The sequence below is a fragment of the Cynocephalus volans genome, chromosome 5 (genome assembly GCF_027409185.1).
Source record: "Cynocephalus volans isolate mCynVol1 chromosome 5, mCynVol1.pri, whole genome shotgun sequence".
NCBI classification, from domain to species: domain Eukaryota; kingdom Metazoa; phylum Chordata; class Mammalia; order Dermoptera; family Cynocephalidae; genus Cynocephalus; species Cynocephalus volans.
Window position 1 is genome coordinate 42,867,445 of NC_084464.1, and position 21,941 is coordinate 42,889,385.

At 47.3% G+C, this 21,941-nt stretch overlaps 3 protein-coding genes across 4 annotated transcripts; all 3 read left to right on the forward strand.

The window, feature by feature from the left end:
• Window positions 1-349: 349 nt before the first annotated feature.
• Window positions 350-5,814, forward strand: MRPS18B (mitochondrial ribosomal protein S18B). The gene is made up of 7 exons (XM_063097744.1): window positions 350-460; window positions 1,639-1,747; window positions 1,913-2,010; window positions 2,129-2,197; window positions 3,503-3,569; window positions 4,480-4,539; window positions 5,236-5,814. The coding sequence occupies exons 1-7, from the start codon at window positions 383-385 to the stop codon at window positions 5,517-5,519; spliced, it is 765 nt and encodes a 254-aa protein (XP_062953814.1). The 5' UTR covers window positions 350-382; the 3' UTR covers window positions 5,520-5,814.
• Window positions 5,815-6,323: 509 nt separating this feature from the next.
• On the forward strand, window positions 6,324-17,412 carry ATAT1 (alpha tubulin acetyltransferase 1). Of its 2 annotated transcripts, XM_063097019.1 has the most exons (13): window positions 6,324-6,430; window positions 6,866-6,926; window positions 7,044-7,135; window positions 7,261-7,321; window positions 7,444-7,557; window positions 7,727-7,828; window positions 11,496-11,541; window positions 11,655-11,723; window positions 13,264-13,335; window positions 13,543-13,786; window positions 16,578-16,657; window positions 16,747-16,789; window positions 17,141-17,412. In XM_063097019.1, the coding sequence occupies exons 1-13, from the start codon at window positions 6,324-6,326 to the stop codon at window positions 17,325-17,327; spliced, it is 1,278 nt and encodes a 425-aa protein (XP_062953089.1). In that variant the 3' UTR covers window positions 17,328-17,412. The 2 variants fall into 2 exon arrangements, with proteins under 2 accessions (XP_062953089.1, XP_062953090.1); XM_063097020.1 differs by lacking the exons at window positions 16,578-16,657; window positions 16,747-16,789; window positions 17,141-17,412 and adding an exon at window positions 14,496-15,596.
• Window positions 17,413-17,697: 285 nt separating this feature from the next.
• Window positions 17,698-21,896, forward strand: C5H6orf136 (chromosome 5 C6orf136 homolog). Its single transcript, XM_063097625.1, is given in 8 exon segments — window positions 17,698-17,922; window positions 17,924-18,237; window positions 18,240-18,445; window positions 19,530-19,931; window positions 20,194-20,282; window positions 20,453-20,653; window positions 21,448-21,517; window positions 21,604-21,896. Coding segments are annotated over 8 exon segments (1,470 nt in total). The 5' UTR covers window positions 17,698-17,848; the 3' UTR covers window positions 21,718-21,896.
• Window positions 21,897-21,941: the final 45 nt, after the last annotated feature.

Below are 21,941 nucleotides of genomic sequence, written 5' to 3' on the forward strand. Positions count from 1 at the left end.
ACCTCCCCTTCCCCTACTTCCCCCACTTCCGCCCTCGAGAACAGTTCTTACCCAGGGTTGGTAGAAACGTATCGGCGCATGCGCACTGAGAGAATCCCAAACAAAATCTGCTTCAAAATTGTTTAAGAAGTAAAGTCTAAGTATAGAATCTAAGAGTCATAGTGACTGGTCCCGAAAAACACAATTGTGAGGCCTAATTCTATTGTGACGCAGTTGAAATTAGCTTCTCCCCCCCACGGCCCCACCCGTTTCACGCTTCCGTCCTGACGCAAACACGCGGCCGCCTCCGCACTGCGGGCTCGTCCACGGCCCTATTCTAGTCAATTTCCTGGAGCATGCGCAGTCGTCTTTTCGGTCATTCCTACGCTGGTTATTGATCAAGATGGCGGCCTCCGTATTGAGCATGCCGCTGAGGCGGCTTCCTATCCTTTTGCCCTTCAGAAGTGCCTACGGAGTTCAGGTAACTCCTCGGAGAACATTTTGTACAACCCCAACTTACTTAAACTTTCTTTAGGTCCTCACTGCACTGCCAGGAATCCACGAGCAGAGATCTTACCAAGTGCTTATGTCTCAGCTGAATAGGCAACACTTTTCTTCCTGCACCCCAGCCCACCCCCAAATACTGTGCACATTTTCTAATCCCTAGCCGAGAGCTAAGAGCCAGGGTTAGTTGTCATCCCCTTACCAAAGTACTATCTCGGCAAAATAATTAGGTGATGGAACTGACTCTTTGGTCATGCACAACCACCTCAACTATTCAGATGGTGTCTAAATCTGTGATGCCCCAGAGTGTTCTTGCAGTGAGAGATCCTGCTTTCTAGCAGCCCTGCTATCTCCCAGTAAAGCCGGGATACAGTCTCACGACCTGGGGAGCAGTTTTTCAGCTCTCTTTTTCCTACTAAATCAGTTTCTTATCAGAGCATACGTGAGACCTTAAGCCTGTCGTTTGGATTGAGGTTTCCCTCCAGCCTCACGTACTCACCACCCTGGAGGTTCTTGATAGGGCAGGGCAGGTTCTTGGTGAGACGGTGAGATAGGAGGGCTTGCCCCAGCTACCACTCCCCAAAGTGGGACTGAAGAGTGGTGACAGAGGTCACCACAGAGTTAATAATAGGCCTGATAGCTTTAAGCTAGCGTTAGGACTCAAGTTTGTTCTGACCTATGGAATGTTGACCTTCAGCTTTTTATAAAACCGGGCAACTCAGTGACTCAGGATTGGATTGAGTTGGAGACTCACTTGTCCTTTGTGTCCCCTCACCACCACACATCTTACTTCCAAGAGGGCTAGACATCCTCCCTTTTTCTTTCTTCTTCACCAGGTTCAGTTTATTCCCAAAAGCAAGAATACCTTTTATGTGCCAGGTTTTTAAGATTGTGTTCTCGAATAAGATTCCTTGCCAGTCACCTATCCTAGTTATCCTCTAACATTAGTTTGTTTTTCAGGATGCAGTTAGAGATAAGGAGAGTGATTTATATTGTTGATTATGTCAGTTTAAACCCAACAAAAATAATGCCTTCCATATATATTCCTGCTGTACCAATGGGTATGCATTCTCCCTCTCCCTAAAATGTGATAAGCAAAAAAAAGTGAGTCCTTTCCTTGAACTCATTATCTCATTTTTTCCCCTTCCTTTATAGGTTCCCCTCCAGACTCTCTGCACCAAAGCCCCCCCTGAGAAAGATTCTTTGTCCCCGGTTCCCATTTCCCCTTATGAGAATGAACCTTGGAAATATCTGGACTCAGAAGGTACCTCTAAAAAATAATAATTAAAAAAAAAGGGAAAAACAAAAAACAAAAAACGAAGGTACCTCTAAATGGAGAAGGGGAAGGTGAGGTGCAGTCTGAGATAAGTGGAAAGATACACCCACTACACCGCTGCCTGGGAATAACTTGTGTGGTCTTTCATTGCAGAATACCAGAACCGCTATGGTTCTCGCCCTGTATGGGCTGATTACCGCCGCAACCACAAAGGTGGTGTACCCCCACAACAGACTCGGAAGACATGTATTGTGAGTTTCTGAGGGTGGCACATGGGTGGGATGTGGGGGTGGAGTAGTGACAGTAGCAGCAGCATTTTTTCTGACAAGGCTTTGAACATCTTTAACTGCCAGTTTCTTCTCTCTACAGCGTAAGAATAAAGTTGCTGGGAATCCCTGCCCCATCTGCCGGGATCACAAGTTACATGTCGACTTTAGGGTAAGGAGAATTTTTTCTCCAAAATAAGGATTTGGAACCTCTTTGCAGTGCTAAAGAGGTTACTGTAGGTGCCCCACACTTCATATCCTGGCACCCCTACTGTCAGTTTTGTCGTAACTGTTTCTGGCATCATAAAAACATCCCTTCCTCTAGCCTTTCACCCTCTACTATGAATTGTACTAAGAAGCTTTATCCCATACATAAGAAAGTTATAGTGTAAAGTGGTAGGCAAGAGAAATGCCTATTTCTAACGAGAGAGCAATGCCCAAAGGTTCATTTATATCCATCACAATTATTAGCAAGTATACTGGCCTACTTTATTCTGAGGTTTTCTTTATTTTATTGTGGTGTTGATGTTTGGTTGCATGCCGGGACCTGGGGCTGGAAGGCAGATACATGAAAAAAGGTAGAGTCTAGTATACTGTTCTTTCCAAAAGTCTTCAACATTGTGAGAAGGGCAGGACTTACTCCTTAAAGAATTTGAAAACATAAAAATGATAATAGGAAAGTGCTGTTCTGAGCTTGAAGTGAAGGTTTTAAAGCAGAAGCTGTATCTTCTGGTCATCAGGGAAGTTAGAAGGCATTGTGTATCAGTTAGGAGATGGGGGTGTCTGACTGCTCTAAAGACCTTTCTGACACAGGTTATAGGGAAGTCCCATAGATAACTTTCTGGTTTCAACTGTAAATGACTGGCTATGAAAAGAGGCTATGACCAATTATATAAGCAAGGGTGAGAGAAAGATTACAAATTGAATAGTGTAGATGCTTCTGCCTGTCATTTGACTCCACAAATGTACCTGCTTTTTCCTCAAGAGTCACAGTTCCTATGATTAATGTACTGGCTGAGAGTCACTCTATGTAATTAAAACTGTAAAATTATTCTTAGTACATATGTTATTTAGCATTATATTAATACATTAATTGTTTATATATGCACATTACAGTGTCATTTTCTGGATAATTTCTGGCATTTCCAATGACCATCCTCAATTTTTTGCATGAAGTTTGACTTTAGGACTTAACCCCTGCAGGAAATACTTCTGTGTGAGTCACAGTAACAGAATATAGGATGTGCCTGTAAAATGGTTGAAAGGCCAGGAAAAGTTGGCTGGAGTTTTCAAGAATGAGTTCAGTGAATTAATTAGACTAACATGGGGCCATGAAGAAGGTTAGCAGCCAGAGAGATGTAAAAGGGGTGGAGGTCATGTGTGTAGTTGTGTAGAGATTGTTTGCTTTCATTCCCCAAAGGTCTTGCTGCTCTCCTCACCGTGTTTCCTCATGTTTCTCTTCTACTCTCCCCCACAGAACGTGAAGCTCTTGGAGCAGTTTGTCTGTGCCCACACGGGTATCATCTTCCATGCTTCCTACACAGGTTAGCCCATCATCCCTGTCACCACCACAATAACTTTTCCTAAGGACACTTCTTGTTTATGTAGTTGACGATAGGTATTTGTTCGGTGGCTCCTATTTATGGCATAAAAAGTGTTCAATCAACCTTTCGAAAATCTTAGCTTAATGGGGATACTCACTTGTTAAAACAATTACTTGTGGACAAAAGATACAGGCAAGTACTTTGGTAAGCAAACTATCTAAATGTAGTTCTTAGAAGATTAAATTTCCCAATTTGGAATTGTAAGATTAACAATACAGGAGTATATTGCCTAACTATAGCCACAAGCCCCATCTGGCCCATTGCTATGTCCATTTGTTTTCATATAGTCTGCAACTGCTTCCAGGCTACAGTGGCAAGAGTTAAGTAGATGAGATGGAGACCACAGGACCTGCAGAGTCTAAAATATTTACTATATGGCTCTATACAGAAAAATTTTGCCAACCCCTACTCTAAAACAAGATAAATTTGCAAAGAGTTATCTGAATCCAACATTATTGGGATGTCCAAGAGTTTTTTATAGTCAAGCTGTAAAAGGCTGCAGGGAATATTATTGTTACTCTTTCAGATTGCCTTCCTCAGATCTGAAATCACTTCTTGTGTGGATTGTCCAACTCAGCCCTTTAATTAACCATACTTGCCCTTCGAATTGTGTTCTGTACCCTTTTGGAGCCTTTACCATTAAACAGCTTCTCTATAGTGACTAGACTCTCCTAAACCTTCAGCCATTGGGCGGATTGGCAAACTGAAGCCCATGGAGGGGTCAGGGGAGTGGGGTTATCAGGTACAGCCAGGTCTTCCAAATCCAGCCCTCTGTCACCATATAGAAACAGTTGTGTTATTTACTGTGCCTTATAGAACAAGCACCAAGTTAACATTTTCCTTCTGACAGGGGTCTGTAGGAAGCAGCACAAGAGGTTGACCCAAGCCGTACAGAAAGCCAGGGATCATGGTGAGCATGAGAAGGGGCACAAGGCAATTTTGTTAGGCATAGAGAAGATGACCTGGGGCTGGAGGGTGGATGTAAATGCTCTTGCTTATCCGAGAAAGTGGTACCAACATGTTCTTCCTAAGAATCTTTTCTTTCCCTCCATTGTCCCTTGTCCCAGCTCCTGAATCTCTTATCTTGTTATTGCCCTGTTCCCCTTAGTTCCCATTCTATTTACTTCATTTTTTTGGTGGCTGGCCAGTACGGGGATCTGAACCCTTGACCTTGGTGTTACTACACCCCGCTCTGATCAACTGAGCTAACCAGCCAGCCCTGCCCTGTCCCCTTGTTCATTGTCATTCTGACTTTACAATGACTGGTCCCAAGGCCATAGCAAGAAAATAGGAGGATCTTTGTATAAATTTCTGGCCCTGGGCTACATGACATCCTCACACAAGTTAGTAAAAGTTACTCCTCTGCTAGGGCGGATGCAACTTCACTGCCTTGGTGTACGGCAGGTCAGCTTCACAGGCAAGAGCCCCAGCAATATGTCAGCCCACACTTGCCCCCTTGGCCTGTGTGCGGTATACAACATGCATAAATGTACCCAGTGGCCCTGACCAGTCCCTCCCATTATAGTTCCTTTTTTGAATTGCCTGTCTTAATCTGAACTACTGCTTGCTCCCCTCCTTCACTTTCTCTCTTTTTTTAATCTCTTAGGTCTCCTCAGTTACCACATTCCCCAGGTTGAACCCCGGGACATGGACTTCAGTACCTCTCATGGAGCTGTGAGTGCTACTCCACCAGCCCCCACCCTGGTTTCAGGCGACCCCTGGTACCCATGGTACAACTGGAAACAGCCACCAGAGAAAGAACTGTCCCGCCTTCGCCGGCTCTATCAGGGCCATCTCCAGGAAGAGACTGGCCCCCCACCTGAGTCCATGCCTAAGGTGCCCCCCACAACACCAGCTGAAGCCTCCTCCACTGAGCAGACAGCCCCCTAGGGTGCTTTTTAGGAGCTGTGGACTAGGAAGGGAGTTTGAGGGGATTAGGAAATAATGCTTAGGATTATGTGATGGGATGTTACCAGGAAGAGTTGTGTCTAATTTGTGAATGGCAAACTCAGGAAAGAAATGATTGTTCGTGAAGGGGATAAATACACCTAAGACTGAGGGAGGGTAGTACAGATGTGTATGGGAAACCCCAACCCCTATGCATTATAAAAAGGTGGCTAAATGTTTTGTTGCTGTTTCAGATGTCTGCTAACTCACCTTTTCCACAATAAAGCTGTATCTTCTATCTCTGGCTTGCTTTGGCTGAGTTTCAGATGAATGCCATTGTGGGGGGTGGGGCACAGATAGCTGAGTGATGTTTGCTCTTTACACATAAGAAGTGGGGTGCTACTGTGGGAAGAGGAGTGATCTGGCTAAAGCTAGCCCAGCCAGTGATTCCTGGGACCTGAAGCGCCTGAGATGGGCAGTAGTGCCATCCTGTTGTGATCCCTTTGTGGCCCCCTCCTGCGCCCGAAGCATAGTGTTCACACCATCCCCAGCTGTTCACCGAGGCTCGCAGAGTGAGACACTAGGCTGAGGAAAAATGCGTTGCCGTGGGTGGCAGGGGCGGGGGAGTGGCGTTGCTATGGGGACAGCTGGTTTGGCGAAGAGATCCCGGTCCTGGACATTGGTGGGCGGAGGAGAGGACAGGACACGTGGGGCGGATCCTGGAAATAAAGACTCTGAAGGGCGGGGCGGAGGGGCAGGGGCGGAAGTGACGTCGGGAGGGGCGGGTCCGGCCGCGCACAATGGGCCATGGAGTTCCCGTTCGATGTGGATGCGCTGCTCCCGGAGCGGATCACGGTGCTGGACCAGCACCTGCGGCCCCCAGCCCGCCGACCCGGAACCACAACGCCTGCCCGGTGACATCTCAAACCCGCCCCATGGCCCTTCTCTCACGGTTCCTAAACCTGGTCCAGGCACCACGCCCACTTCTCACTGACAAGTTCTTTTGATGTCCTGGCCCGCCCTTTTGGTGACCTCTGACACTAGACCTAGTAGGGTTGATCAGCATTTGGATCTGTGACCTTTCACCCGTGGCCCAATATGTGGCCACAACGAAAGGATGTGTTTGACCCACCCTTCCTGCTTCCCCACAGTAACCTTAAGGGAGGAGGTAGTGTGCCACGTTGAGGTGTGACAAAAGTTTAGGTTCCAGAGGGGTGGGGTGGGAAATCAGATTGGAAGACTCCCAGACAAAGGCAGAGATCCTTAAGTGTTGAACCTGGGTTGGAGTTGTGGCCCAGGACCCTCTAATTCAGTGAGTACCTGACTCTGTATTTCCTTTCTTTCTATAGTGTTGATCTGCAGCAGCAAATTATGACCATTGTAGATGAACTGGGCAAGGCTTCTGCCAAGGTATTGGGGAGTCTTTAGTAGATGGAGTAAAGGGGGGACCTCTTGGGGATATTGATAAGCAAGGCCTAGGTCCTTTGGAAGGGACTTACAGAAAGTCTGTCTTCATCTTTCTCTCAGGCCCAGAATCTTCCTGCTCCCATCACCAGTGCATCGAGGATGCAGAGTAACCGACATGTTATATATGTGCTCAAAGACATTTCAGCCCGACCGTGAGTGTCAAATCCTCTTCCATCCCATACTTAATTCCTTCCTCTCTCAGTTCTTCCCCCTTCTTTGGCTCTACCTCTTCCAGATAGCTGCCACTAGCTTGTTCAGCATTTTCCCCATCCTACAGGGCTGGAAAAGGAGCCATTATTGGTTTCCTCAAAGTTGGATACAAGAAACTCTTTGTACTGGTGAGTGTTATTGGAAGCTGGGAGTTTGTATGCCTTGGTTCCTGAGGAAAAAAGTGCTGGAGGTTGGGAGGCAGCAAAGATGCCTGGGTCCTAAAAGATTTTTTTTTTTTTTTACATATTAGGATGATCGTGAGGCTCATAATGAGGTAGAACCACTTTGCATCCTGGATTTTTACATCCATGAGTCGCTGCAACGCCATGGCCACGGGCGAGAACTCTTCCAGTATATGTTGCAGGTATCACTTATCTCTTCCCAGATCCATCCAAAACAGAGATCAATGCGCTGCCTCCACCCTCTGACACCCTGTGTTCCCATATTCTCCTATTCCCTACCTTGGCTCCTGGGTTCCTCTTGACATGCTCTCCCCATCACTCCTCCTACCCTGAATCTCCTGTTCCCTGCAGAAGGAGCGAGTTGAACCACACCAACTGGCTATTGACCGACCTTCACAGAAGCTGCTGAAATTCCTGAATAAGCACTACAGCCTGGAGACCACAGTCCCACAGGTTAGAGATTTCAGAGGGTAGATCCCCATTGAGCATTGCCACTGAATTTATTATTTGGTTTGTTTTTGTTTTGTTTTGGCAGCAGGCCAATACAGGGATCAAACCCTGGACCTTGGTGTTATCAGCACCACACACTAACCAACTGAGCTAACCAGGCAGTCCTTTTTATTATTTGGGGCAAAGAAGTGGTGCCTTCCAAGAGCTCCTTATTCCCTATCAAATAGGATTTATTTATTTGTTTATTTACTGGCGGCTGGGGTAAAGGGATCTGAACCCTTGACCTTGGTGTTACACTGCACTCTAACTGAGCTAACCAGCCAGCCTAGGATTCATTTTATACAGCTAAGCTCTTTCTTTCTCTTGTGGTTCCATCTCTCATCCTGCAGCCATTTCACTCTCATCTATTTTGATTCTTTATCATGGTTTGTTTCCTACACCTAATTTTCAGCCCAGACACATTTTCACCTTGTTTCACATAGGCCATTATTCGTTTAGTCAGTCAACATTTATTAAAGTCCTAGAATAATGTACATTCCCTTTCCTCAGGGAGCTTCAGTCTAATATGGGGAAGGCGGTTTTGTTTGTAAGTAAGTGCAGTAAAATATTACTTATGCTATCCGTTAATTCAGCAAATATTTATAGAGCACTTGACACTGTTCTGGGTACTAGGAATAAGTTACTGAATTAAATAGACAAAGTCCCTGTCCTTGTGGAACTTAACATTCTAATTGAGGAGACAGACAAACACAATAAGCAAGTAAAGTATACTGTGGTTAGTGCTAAATGGTCTGGAAAAATGGGAGCAAGTAAGAGGGCTTGGGAGTGCCAAGATGGGGATGGGAGTGCGTGGGATTGCACTTTTAAATGGGATAATCAGGGAAGTCCTCACTGAGAAAGTATCATTTGAGTAATAATGTAAATGAAGAGAGAATAACAGCCACATCATATCTGGAGGAGTGCATCCCAGTCAGAGGGAACAGCCAGTGCAAAGGCCATGAGGTGGGAGCATACCAGGAAAAGCAGATTGGCTTATGTGGTTCGAGGGGCGTGGCGGGGGGGTTGAGATCAGAGAGGTAGTGATCAGGGTCTTACAGGCTACTGCAAAGACTTTGGCTTTTATTGTAAGTGGAAAACAAGATCACTTTGGCTATTGTGTTTAAGAACAGGCAGTAGGGGAGCAAGGGCAGATACAAGGTAAACTAGATAGGAAGCAACAATCCTGATGAAAAATGGTTGTGGCTCAGAACAAGGTGGCTACAGTAGAGATGGTTAGGAGTGGCCAAATTTTAAATATTTTGAAGGTAAAGCAAATAAGATTTCTTGATAGGTTGTTTGTGGAGAATGAGGAGTTAAAGATGATCCCAAAGCCTGAGCAGTTGGAAGGAGGAAGTTGCATTAACTGAGATGGTAGAACAGCCTGGGAAGGAAATATTAGGAGGCTATTCTTAATATGTTAATGGGAGATGTCTGTGATGTGTCCAGGGTGAATAGACAGTTGGGTGCTTCCCTGGATATCAAGAGGAGGTTTGGGTCGAGAGTTTTCAGCATACATATGGTGTTTAAAACAATGAGACAGAATGAAATCAGCAAAGAAAGAATATAGATAGAGAAGTGATCCAAGGACTTGAGCCTTTGGGCACTCTTTAAGAAGTTAGGGAAAAGAGGAAGAACCAGCAAATGCAACCAAAGTGTGACTAGTGAAGTCAGTGAAAACTTAAAAGTGACATAACCTGGAAGGCCACTGAAGAAAATGTTTCTAGGAGGAGTGGTTCACTGTTTCAAATGCTGATCACTGAGGTAAGAAGAGGTCTGGGAAGTGACTGTTGGCTTTAGCTGCCGTAGGCCACTTGTGATCTTTTTTTAAAAAATTTTTTATCATTATTAGCATATTCATCATTACAGATCATAATCTTTCTCCATGCCCTCCACCCAACCCATCATTCCCCACACTGGTGATCTTGATGAGCCATTTTGGTACAGTGCTGGGTGGAAGCCTTGATGGAGCGGGTTTAGGAGACTGAGGAGCTACGAACTGGAGACAGCAAGAAGAAGCCACTCATAAGTGCTGCTTTAAGTGGAACAGAAATAAAGCAAGAGCTAGAAGGAAAAGTGGATCAAGAGAGGGTTGATTCTTTTCAGGTGGAAGAACTAACAGTGTAAGAATGATTCCGTAGGGAGGAAATTTAATGATATCAGAGAAAGTGGGGAGAATGGCTGAAGAGATGTTGAGTGAGCAAGAGGTTTGGGATTTGATTGACAAGATAGCCTTGGATAGGAGCATGGACAGTTAATCCATTGTAACGTGATTTGATAGACATGATTACAGAGGAAGCATAAAGACATGGTGGTGAGTGCTACCTTGCAGTGGAAGTTAGGTAAAGAAAGGCTTGACTTATGTTTAATGTTTTTTTTTGTTTGTTTTTGTTTTTAAAAGATGACCGGTAAGGGGATCTTAACCCTTGACTTGGTGTTGTCAGCACCACGCTCAGCCAGTGAGCGAACCGGCCATCCGTATATGGGATCCGAACCCGGGGCCTTGGTGTTATCAGCACCGCACTCTCCCGAGTGAGCCATGGGCCGGCCCCGACTTATGTTTAATCTTAAAAGATGAAGGGCCAGTCAGTTATCTCAGTTGGTTAGAGCATGGTGCTGATAACACCAAGGTTCAGGGTTCAATCCCTGTACTGGCCTGCTGCCAAAAAGGAAAAATGTAAAATAAAAGGCAAGTGTTTCTCGGGTAGACAAAATCCCATTCTGTGGATTGTCCTTTCACTTTCTTGATAGTGTGTTTGAAGCACAAAATTTTAAATTTTGATAAAGTCCAGTTTTTCTTTCTCTTTTATTATTTGTGCTTTTGGTGTTATATTTAAGAAATTGTTATCAAATCCATGTTTATGAAGATTTTTACCAATATTTCCTTCTAAGAGTTTCATAGGTCTTTGATCCATTTTGAGTTACTTTTTGTCTATGGTGTGAGGTAGAAGCCCAAATTAAAAATCTTGCATGTGGATATTCAGTTGTCCAAGCACCAAGAGACTGTTCTTTCTCTATTGAATGGTCTTGGCACCCTTGTTGAAAATCTATTTACCTTAGATATATGGGTTTATTTCTGGACTCTCAGTTCCATTCCATTGATTGATATAATTCCTTATGCCACTACCACACTGTTTTGATTACCATAGCTTTGTAGTAAGTTTTGAAATTGGGATGTTTTCGAGATTGTTTTGGCTATTTGAGGTCCTTTGCAATTCCATATGAACTTTAAGATTAGCCTTTGAGGGAGAGAAAAGAACCGAGGTTACGAGAGATGGGAAAAGGCGGGAGGGGGGTTAAATGAGGAATTGGTAAACGGCTATGAAAAATGGTTACGTTGTATAATGTCGAATATGTATAATTGTACTGATGTGAGCATCACATATTGCACACAGGTATTGACATTCAACTCTGTACCTCACAGATATGTGCAACCAACTGTGTTTCAATAAATATTTTAAAATAAAAATTTACAAAAAAGATCAGCCTTTTGGGGCCTGGGTTTTTGACTGGGTCTGTCATCAGTGACAGGAAGGCTGGCTTTTGTTCCTCCCTCTGTTGATTTTCTAGCACAGGGTTCTGTACCCGAGTATGTGCAGAGTGGCTGAGTAGAATATTTTGTTTCATCTTCTAGGTGAACAACTTTGTGATTTTTGAAGGTTTCTTTGCCCATCAACATCGTAAGTTTCCTCACCTTGTATTGGTTATGTAGTTGGGGTGAGGGAAAGGAAAGAGATGGACTCTGTCCCACTGGCCCGCTCACTGAGGGGCACCACCAATTCCTTCCTCACAGGGCCCCCCGCTCCGTCTCTGAGGGCAACTCGACACTCTCGCGCTGCTGCAGTTGATCCCACACCTGCTGGTAAAGCCTGCATTGAATGGGTAGAAGTGGAGTGCAGTGATGGCTAGTTACTCTAGAGGCCCTGAGAGTGCAGTGCTATCTTTGGGCAGTTTTGGAAAATTCTAAAGCAACCCAGGTGTCCAACAGTCATACTCATTTGCCTTTGCCCTCATGGGAGCTCAGTGCATATTGTACTTTGCAAGTCTTTTAACTAAGCAAGCTCATCAGAAGCATGTTTGACAGTTGATGGACTTGCTAGTTCAGTCGATCAAAATAGGCCAGAATCCCATTCCTTTATCATCTCCTCAGGTTTCTGTCAGCCAGTGAGGGACAGGCAAGCGTGGACAGCCCTTCCATTTCCAGTCATAGGACAGTGACGTAAATGATCCAAAGTTTAAATATTAGTTTTGAAAGACAATCCTCAGAATTTACAACATTTCCAACCAAATAATGAAACCGATCTGGAGAAACCAAACCTAGGAGGTATTAAAATGCTGCCCAGGTTCCCCACCCCATCTTCAAATGCTTCCTGCCAGTATGAGCCCCACTCCATCCCTCCCTCCCTACATCCTGAAGGGGGACCAGTGCAGCCTCCACCAGCTGTGCAGTGAGGGCTTGCACAGAGAGCTCCCTTCCTCACTGGCTATGTGGCTAGTTCTCACCAAAAGAACAGTCTGTTACCAGTTATTAGCATCTTCCAGGGGCAGGCACTGAGGTGCACTTCACATCCATGACTTGGTTGGGCTTCCAAGGCTTCTCCCGTCTAGCTCCTGCTGACCTACAGGTGGACAGAGGGAGGGAGAGCCAACGAGGATGGGGAGGACTCAGGTCCGCAGGGGAGGGAACTGTGGATAAAGCTTAAGTGAAGGAGCTGAGAAGTCTCAGGTGCCACGTGATGGGAACCTCTTGAGAGGGAAAAGCAGGGAGCAAGTAGAGAAGTGATTAGAGGGGAGTCTGAGCTTTGGACACCACATCAGCCTCCACTTTACTCTGATAGCTCGTATTCAGATGTCCTCATTTCCTCTTCATCCTTTTGTTGTTGTTGTTTTTCCTCTAATAAAACTCCAGTCTCTTCCCATCTTTGCACAGGAAGGAGAGGTTCTGCCCCACCCCAACCTCCCCCTGACCTCTCCAGAGCAATTCGTAATTAACCAAGGGCTTTGTCCGTCTCATCTAGAGGAACCCAGGGTCCTCATTGGCCCAGCTGGGACCATTCCACTGCCCCAGAATCCCAGGGGGGCCTGACAGCGCCCACTGACAGTAAGAGCTCGCATCCCCTTGGCCACCCTTCTCCTGCATCTCCCAGGCCCCAGAGTCTCCCCTTGGATCTTTCTCCCCTAACTCTGTGTTTGGCCTACTCCTTCTGGCTCTCCTCAAAATACTCCAGCATTTTCCCCAAATTCCCTTTTGGTGTGCTGGCATTGCACAGTGCTGCCTGTGCATTAGAGTTCCCAGGAGGAACTGTGGTGTCAAGGAGCAGAGGTTTGGGTTGTGGGGGTAGTGGCTGGGAGGAAGGGTGGAAAGAATGTCTCCTAATGCTTACCTTCCCCTCCACCACCAGCTCCAGCAAGGAAGCTGCCACCCAAGAGAGTAGAGGGAGACATTAAGCCATACTCCTCTAGTGATCGAGAATGTAAGAGGGGCTGGGTAGGGTGCCTGGGCCTGGGGGACTTTAACATAAGGGAAGAGAATGCTCGGGGGACTCAGATAAAAGGCTTGGCTCTCTCTAAAGGCTTTGATTTCTCTTTTTTCCACCCTGATCTTTGCTGTTATGATTCTCTTTTTTCCTACTCCTTTTTCTTCTTTCTCTGTCCTTACCCCTCATTCTTCTTCTCCCCAGTTCTGAAGGTAGCTGTGGAGCCTCCTTGGCCCCTAAACAGAGCCCCTCGCCGTGCCACACCTCCAGCCCACCCACCCCCCCGTTCCAGCAGCCTGGGAAACTCGCCAGAACGGGGTCCCCTCCGCCCCTTTGTGCCAGAGCAGGAGCTGCTGCGTTCCCTGCGCCTCTGCCCCCCACACCCTACTGCCCGCCTTCTGCTGGCTACTGACCCTGGAGGCAGCCCAGCCCAACGTCGTCGCACCAGGTAATAGCAGTTGGATGGTGAGGGAGCCTCAAGGCTGTCAAAGGGGATGTCAGAAAAGGCAAAGGGCAATTTGAATGTATCACAGGTGATAGGTGGATTGGGGAGTCCTGAAAACTTTCTTTTTTTTTTTTTTTTTTTTTTTAAAGATGACCGGTAAGGGGATCTCAACCCTTGGCTTGGTGTTGTCAGCACCACGCTCAGCCAGTGAGCAAACCGGCCATCCCCATATAGCATCCGAACCCGTGGCCTTGGTGTTATCAGCACCGCACTCTACCAAGTGAGCCATGGGTCGGCCTCTGAAAACTTTCAAGAAAAATATATTGAAAAATATTTGGGGAAGTGGTCTGGAAAAAAATTACAGTGAAGGAGCAGAGTAGGGCTTTACATGAAGCCTCAGGACACTATTTTTAATATGAGAGTTGCCTGGAAGGGTAGGAAAAACACAGATCCACTGGGAGGGGGGACTGAGCCTCCTAGATTGGGGAAGTCTTGGTTTAACCCTTGCTGGGGAAAGGGCAGTGTCTCTGACACAGACTGGGGAGCTACTGACTCCATGTTAGTGCCTGGTGTGCCAAGAACCCATCCCAGCAGCAGGGAGTGGGGATCTCCTTTATTTCTGTTCCTAGCTTTCTCTTCACCTCTGACTTCTGTTTTTTTTTCTCCCCCATTTTCCCTCTCCCTTCCTCCCGTTCATAACATCTTTCCACAGCTCCCTTCCCCGCTCTGACGAGAGTCGATACTGACAGCCAGCTCTCTCCTCCCCTCTCCTCCCCTCCCCAGGAGATCGGGGATGGACAGAGACCCCACTCCTTGAGAACCTCAGACCCACTCTTCCACTGCATCCTCCAGGACCCAGTAGAACCTGAGAGAGCCCATAAGATTCCCTTTCCTTTCTTGAACAACTGGGTTGTCAGGGTCCCAAATGGCCTAACACTTTATAGTTTTTCTTACCACAGAAAGCACCCCTTCTCTCCTAACTTGGGCTCTGAACACTCTCCCCACAGACAGCCTGACCTGTTGCCAGACCCCTTAGTTGGGTGGCTCATACTAATTTTATAGAGAAGCACACTCTTGCTTGCTGGCAGACTCTAGAACACCATGGAAGGCCCAAGGGCCTCCTCTGCCAGGAAAACCTTTTTAGGAGTCTTTTCCATGGAATAAATCCCTTCTTCCCTCTAGAGTGCTGCCTACCACACTTGCCCTTTCAGCCTGCTAATGCCAGCCAATGAGTGAGCTCTGCTTCAGAGCAGTCCAGTTAGGTAGGACAGGACTCCCCAAAGGGATTCACTCAATTTTGCCAAACTCTTAATTTCCATGTGTTTTGAGTGTTAGGGAACCCCCAAACTGATGTTGCTTTGGGGTCTCTAAAGGAGACTCAGTAACATCACCACTTCCCAAAGATCCAGATTCTCTGAGGGAATTTGTTTCTTGGCAGTAGGTCCCAGCAAGCACCCTGGGATCACTCTTAGCCATGTTTAAGAAAAGCCTGGGTCTAAAGGATCTATTAGATCCTGGAATCCTCTCTCACATCCATCCCACCCCACCCCCACCCCCCTGTAGCTAGATGCTGATATATTCATCTTGTGAGATTGTCTTGAGATGAGATGGGGGACTACTCTTCCTCTGTCCTTCCTCTCTTCTTTCTTCCATAGTAAGAACCTCCTTCCCTGCTCCATGCCCAGGGTATAGATAGATCCTTCCCCTCCCTACCCTCTAATGTGTGTAGATCAGGTACCACCCCCCCCCCCCCGCTGTGTTCCCTCAAATCCTTGGGAGCAGGATCTCCCTCTCCCCACTCACCCTTCCCTTTTCAGTGTTGTCTGAATAAAGTGAGAATTCTTTGTGTTTTCTACATTAACATTTTCAATGACAAAAAAAACACCAAAAAAAAAAAAAAAATTAAGGTGTCAGCCTCGTTTGTGCGTCGACCCCTATTTCCTGGGATCTCAGGACCTCTGTCCCCTTCATCTTCCTCACTTCTGAGGTCTGCAGATCTTCTACTAAGGAGCCTCATAGCTCCCCTTCCAGGATCTGGTGTCTGTCCATCCCTGTCTTCATTGCTGGTTCTTCAAATTCTGTGTCTCCTCTCATGTAGTCACTGGATCCCTCTGTATAGGTGTCTATATTTACTCCCCCATTCTCTCCAGCTGTCCCTAGTGACTTCTACCCTTTACTCTGGGCCAGTCCTTGCTGAGATGTCAAGATTTACCAACATCTTGAGATCCACCAATTACCTCCCAACTGTTCCTTGGATTCCTCTTCCCACTCTGATTTCCTGACACCTGCCGCACTAAACCCTTGGATCTCTCTCTCAAGACAAGCCTGTACTTCCATCAAGAGTCCAGCACAGTCTGGCACCCTATTCTAAAGGCTCCCTTCCTTTTCCTCCTAAACTTGGCCTGTCAGTCCCTATTTCCCTCCAGTCTGAGGTATCTTATACTTAAGGTAATCATGTTTTCCACACCAAACATCAGGGCACCTGGTCCAACGAATTCTTTTTTGCATATATGTGAGTCTGTTTTTATGACATGATTTAGATTACATTTAGCCATACATTTAACTAGATAGAATAAAGCAATGAACCAGGATTGCTCCAGAAAATCTTTGGGTATAAAATGAGCTCCTTCTCCTTTTCTGGGGCACAGCTTAGATTAGAATCCCTTAGGAATGATAATTACTCCCTTCTCGTTGTTCCTGTGCTATTCCTTTTATTCCTCTCCTCTAATTCCTCCGTACCTACCCATCTTGCATCCTATAGCCCCTTCCCCATCATCTCCCATTTCTTCTGCAGGGAGACTCCCCCTGGGCTGGTAGCCCAAAGCTGCTGCTACAGCCGCCATGGGGGGTTGAATTCCTCATCCCTCAATACAGGTAAGTACTCACTCCTTAACCTCAAATCAAGCAGGCCACATTCACTGTCTACTCCAGCCTTCCCATGCACACGCCTGGTATTTTCACAGGCATCCAAGAATTGAAGCAGGGGGAACAGGAAACAGAGAATAGGTGAGGTGTAAATCCCTCTCCTAACAGCTTCCCTTCTGACTCCTTTCCTAACATCCCTCTTAACTACTTCCTTCTCCTAAATCTTACTTTCTGAACTGGACACCAGCTCCTCCCACATATCCTTCAACCTGCAAATCTTCTATGTGCCTCTTTCCCTATAGGTTTAACTCTTGTGCTTTGGCATTCTCCGAGGGTTTTTAAATTTGGACATAGCACTAATGGTTCCAACCTCATACCCATCATGTGTCCTACTCTACATTAAAACTTGGCACCTAAGACTTTGAAGAGTCAGTAATCTTAATTCCCACTTTAGTACCCCTATAAGCCACTTTCCATCTCCCCACCTACCAGGTCTGCCAGTGAGGAGCAGGTCTTGTCACAGAAAGGGTCTGGGGAAGAACCCACGCACACAGTTCCTCTACAGGCCCAGGCCCAGGCCCCGGCCCCACCAGCCCAGTCCTGGACAGTGGGTGGGGACATGTTCAACGCCAGGTTCATTCGAAACTTGCAGGAACGTCGCAGCACCAGGCCTTGGTGACCTCACATACTTTCAAAGTCAGTATTACTTCTCTTTCACTATTGGAGATAGTCAAAGCCCAGCCCTCATAATGAATTCATTCATTCAAACAGGTTTTCTTATCAGCTGCAACTCATTTGCATCTTTTAACCAGAGCAATAAAAGTATTTATTTTTATTACGAGAGCTATTAAAAACTTTACTGTCATTATTTCAATCCCACCCACCTTTGTCGTTGCACCCGGTTCAGCCCCCTCTTCGCTCAACTTGTGAGTGCAGTTCTCGGAAGTAACTTGCTGCGCGTGCGCCCTGAGGCAGTCTCCGATCGGCGAGCGCAGGCGCTCTTACTACAGACAGCGCCCCCGCTGCCCCCCTGCGGCACGCAGTGCGCACGCGCGCAACATCTCCGTTTCCCTCCCCTCAGCCCCTTACCATCCCCCCTCCCTCCTCTCCCCTTCACGAAGCCGGCTCTGGGGCGCGCGCGCCCCTCTGAGGAAGCCGGAGGCCGGGCTTGGGAGGCGCTCTCTCCACTGCCGCAAGATCATGTACCATCCCAGTCGTGGGGCGGCCCGGCGTCTCGGCCCCTGCCTTCGCGCCTACCAGGCTCGACCCCAGGTGAGAGCGGAGGAGGAGAGGGGGCGGGGAGAGACCCTCCTAAGAGCCGGTGCGTGGGGCGGGGCGCGCGCCGGGTTCCGCGCAGGCGCAGTGACACCCACCGCCCCTTCCCACCTGTGCCCCTCGGCACGTGGAGGGGCTAGGGGTCGTGAGGGCGGGAAGGCGGCGTGGTCAGCCCTGCTCCCGGTGACGTCGGTCTCTCCAGTCTGAGGCCGGGCAGGCGAGGTCGAGGCAGCGGGTGCGCGTCTGCGTTGCGCCCGCGGCTCCCCGGTTACCTGTGCCTGGAGGTGATTTGAAGGGCAGGGGCCGAAAGGTTCGCAGCCGGCTGCTGTGCGGCCCCTGACTTCTCCGACACCGACCCGACCCGCGGGCCGCGCTCTGCATTCCGCGCATCCTGCACCTGGAGAGCGGTCCCGGCAAAAATGCCGGCCCGGGTGGACCCGGTTCGGGCTCCTGAGCCCGGGCGGGCAAGATAGCCACGCCCCTAGCAGAGACGGCGCCTCAGGGACACCGTCGGGGACGGAGGTACCCGCGCTGCCCTCCTGCCTTCCCGGAGTGACTCCTCCCTCCGCCGGGGGTTCCTTGGGAGCGGAGGAACTCGGGTTAGGCCTGACTTTGAATGACCTCCCATTCTCGCAGTTTCAACGTCGCAAACCCAGGAGAATGAAGTCCAGTCTTTTAACAGTCTGTTGGGGTTGTTTGTGTCATTAGAGGGGCCCGAAATGATAATAGCTTCCATTTAGCCATTTATGTACTACTTTACTGGTCGCTAAGTTTTATTTACATTCATTATCTCATATAGTTCTCATAATAACCCAGTGAGGCTTCATCATCTTCATTTATAGGACGACATTTATTGGAAACAGACATAGGGAATGAGAGTGCCCAAGGTTACAGGATTGAATTGGAACTCAAATTCTAACTTCATCTGGATGTTTTTTGTGCAAAATTTGCCTCTCACATTTAATCGTGGAGATGTGTTACAGGCCATATCATTTTACAGTACAGTAAAACCTGTTATTCATTTGTTCGTTCATTCATCAAATATGCTTTTCTTTTTCTTTGGTGGCTGGCCGGTATGTGGAATTCGAACCGACCTTGGTGTTATAACACCACACTCTAACCAACTGAGCTAACTGGCCATCCCTCAGATATGTATTCTTATATGATTCTTGCTATAAAAGAAGTGAAGGGCCGACCCCGTGGCGCACTCAGGAGAGTGCGGCGCTGGGAGCGCAGCGACGCTCCCGCCGCGGGTTCGGATCCTATATAGGAATGGCCGGTGCACTCACTGGCTGAGTGCCGGTCACGAAAAAGACAAAAAAAAAAAAAAAAAAAGTGAAACTGCCCCCAGTGTTGGAATCTTAAACAAATGTAAAAGAGTTTGCCAATATTTTGGGGCAGTACCTGTACCTGTGTCACTTCAAACTGTTTCTTCCTGTTTTTTGCAAAGATGGAGATGAATCCATCCCTTTTTTCCTCTAGTAATTCCATCTCTTCTGTCAGGAGGAGTAGGTGGGATTGGAAGCCTGTTAATGAGCAGAGCTTGGATGAATGGGCATTAAGCAGCTGGATTCTTATCATTTTCCTTTTTGTTCTGCCTCTTTAGGACAACCTTTCTCCACGGACTCTACCATTCCCAGCCCTTTGGCCCCACTCCACAACCACCACTTCCCCATCTTCTCCTCTTTTCTGGGCTCCCCCACCTCCACCCCCTCCTATCCACCCTCTTCCCCGGCCTCCCCCACTACCTCTCCCTCAGGTCCAGGCCCTCAGCTCACCATGGGTAGTTCTCCCCCCAGGAAGTAGGGAGGAGGGACCAGGACCTGAGTTGCACAGCGGTTGCCTGGATGGGCTTAGGAGCCTTTTTGAAGGACCTCCCTGCCCCTATCCTGGGGCTTTGATACCTTTCCAAGCCCCTGGAACTGCCCACCCTTCCCCTGCCACCCCCTCAGGAGATCCTAGTATGGAGGAACATCTCGCTGTCATGTATGAGAGACTGAGACAAGAGGTAAGTCAATTCAAAGGTGGCTTTAATCTACAGTGGGAAGAGATGTAGGTAATCCTTGGAAATAAGGGGTTAGTCAACTGGATTCTTATAAACATTTTCCTGAGGAAAAGATGCTCCTCGGTTTGGATTAAGGGAGGTTAAATAAACATGGGATGAGATGACCTTTCACTCAGAGGGGAGTAAAGAGGCCCTAAAGTAGAAAACTGAGAAACTGGATCACCTTTTCTTTCCCACTGGGTTGATGCCATCTTCTTCCACTTAGCTTCCCAACCTCTTCCTTCACTCCCATGACTACACTCTCTATTCATCGGACGTGGAATTCATCAATGAGATCCTGAACATACGTACCAAGTGAGAATTGGGGCACAGGTAGGGCCTTGGGGAGGAAAAGGACCCAATGCTGTATACACAACCCTTTTTACTTCCCAGAGAAGGTCCCAGACTGATTCTCACAACTGTTCCCCATTCCTTGGACAATAGTCACTTTGATTTTCTGATTCTTTCCCATCCCTTCTTCATAGGGGCCGGACATGGTACATTCTGTCACTGACCCTTTGCCGCTTCTTGGCTTGGAACTATTTTGCACAACTTCAGTTGGAGGTTCTACAGCTGACCCGCCACCCTGAGAATTGGACCCTGCAAGCCCGCTGGCGTCTTGTGGGGCTGCCCATCCACATGCTCTTTCTGCGCTTCTACAAGCGTGACAAACATGAGCTTTACAGGTAAGAGAAGTTAGAAAGAGGCCCAACTACAATCAATTCACTAATCTTACTCTTTTAGATAATTAATAATCTGGTCTTCCAGACAATCTTTGACCTACCCTGAGTTGACTGCAGACTGAGGACAGGGATCTTGTTTTAGTCTACTTCAATACAATAAAAATAATAGGGACTTTGAGTATATTAGGAAACCTCTGAACTTCAGTTTCTTCATGTATATTACCTGGCACATGGTAGGTATTCAAATACTTACTGAACAAAGGAAAATTCCTGTCTCATAAACTGAGCCGCACCAGCTTAGGTAAAAAGCAGCTGGTAAATTTCTGGCTGGGAGTAGAATCCCAAGAAATTGTTAGGCTCAGCCTCTAACAGTGTATGCAAGTATTTAGCATACTTGTGCATAGCAAAGTCTTCAGTGCTGCCTCCGCCCCAGTTTCTGGATCAGGCCTTGGAAAACGAGTCTAAATTGGGTTCTGGCTCTGACAGACCCAGGGCCACTAGGGCTCCCACTAGCAGCTTCTTCACAGGCGTTGGAGGTGAGTGTTTCCAAGAGCTGTTCCCAGCAGTTCCCAGAGTTGCTGCATAGTATAATCACCTATGGATCTTTTAAACATATCAGTGCTAAATAATCTGATTTAATTAGAACAGGGTACAACCTGAGCACTGAGATTTTTAAAAGTTCCCGAGGCAATCTAATATGCAGCAAAGATTAGGAGCTACTAATTTAAACAGATGCTTGAATTAAGCTTTGGGACCAGTGACCTTCTCCCTCAGTAAGCCTTCTCTCCCTTCCTCAGGACCTACGATGCCTATTCCACCTTCTACCTGAATTCCAATGGCCTCATTTGTCGCCATCGCCTAGACAAGGTGAGTCCTAGGGTTGGGTGGGGCGGGGTAAAGGGTAAAACCTCTGTGTGCTCCCCTACAAGTGGCATTAACTTTTCTCTGTGCAGCTGATGCCTTCACACTCACCTCCAACGCCTGTGAAGAAGCTGCTAGTGGGAGCCCTGGTGACCCTGGGGCTGTCAGAGCCAGAACCCAATTTACACTTGTGTTCAAAGGCCTGATCCAGAAACTGGGGTGGAGGCAGCACTGAAGACTTTGTTACGCACAAGAGGAGGAGGTGGAGGCGGCTAAGAATCTCAGGAGCCAGCTTCCTCCCCTCTTTTCTCTCCTTCCTTCCTTTCCATCTCATGCTGTGTAAAGCTGCTGTGTAATTTAACTTGTAAATAATAAAGTTTAAGTGACCACATGAGATAGAATTTCATGTCATTTTCTCTGGATCCCAAAA

Coding starts and splice junctions, on each gene's coding strand:
- MRPS18B (XM_063097744.1), top strand. CDS start 383: ATGGCGGCCTCCGTATTGAGCATGCCGCTGAGGCGGCTTCCTATCCTT. Junction 461..1,638: donor GAAGTGCCTACGGAGTTCAG/GTAACTCCTCGG, acceptor CTTCCTTTATAG/GTTCCCCTCCAGACTCTCTG. Junction 4,540..5,235: donor ACAGAAAGCCAGGGATCATG/GTGAGCATGAGA, acceptor TTAATCTCTTAG/GTCTCCTCAGTTACCACATT.
- ATAT1 (XM_063097019.1), top strand. CDS start 6,324: ATGGAGTTCCCGTTCGATGTGGATGCGCTGCTCCCGGAGCGGATCACG. Junction 7,136..7,260: donor AAAGACATTTCAGCCCGACC/GTGAGTGTCAAA, acceptor CCCATCCTACAG/GGCTGGAAAAGGAGCCATTA. Junction 7,558..7,726: donor TCTTCCAGTATATGTTGCAG/GTATCACTTATC, acceptor TGTTCCCTGCAG/AAGGAGCGAGTTGAACCACA.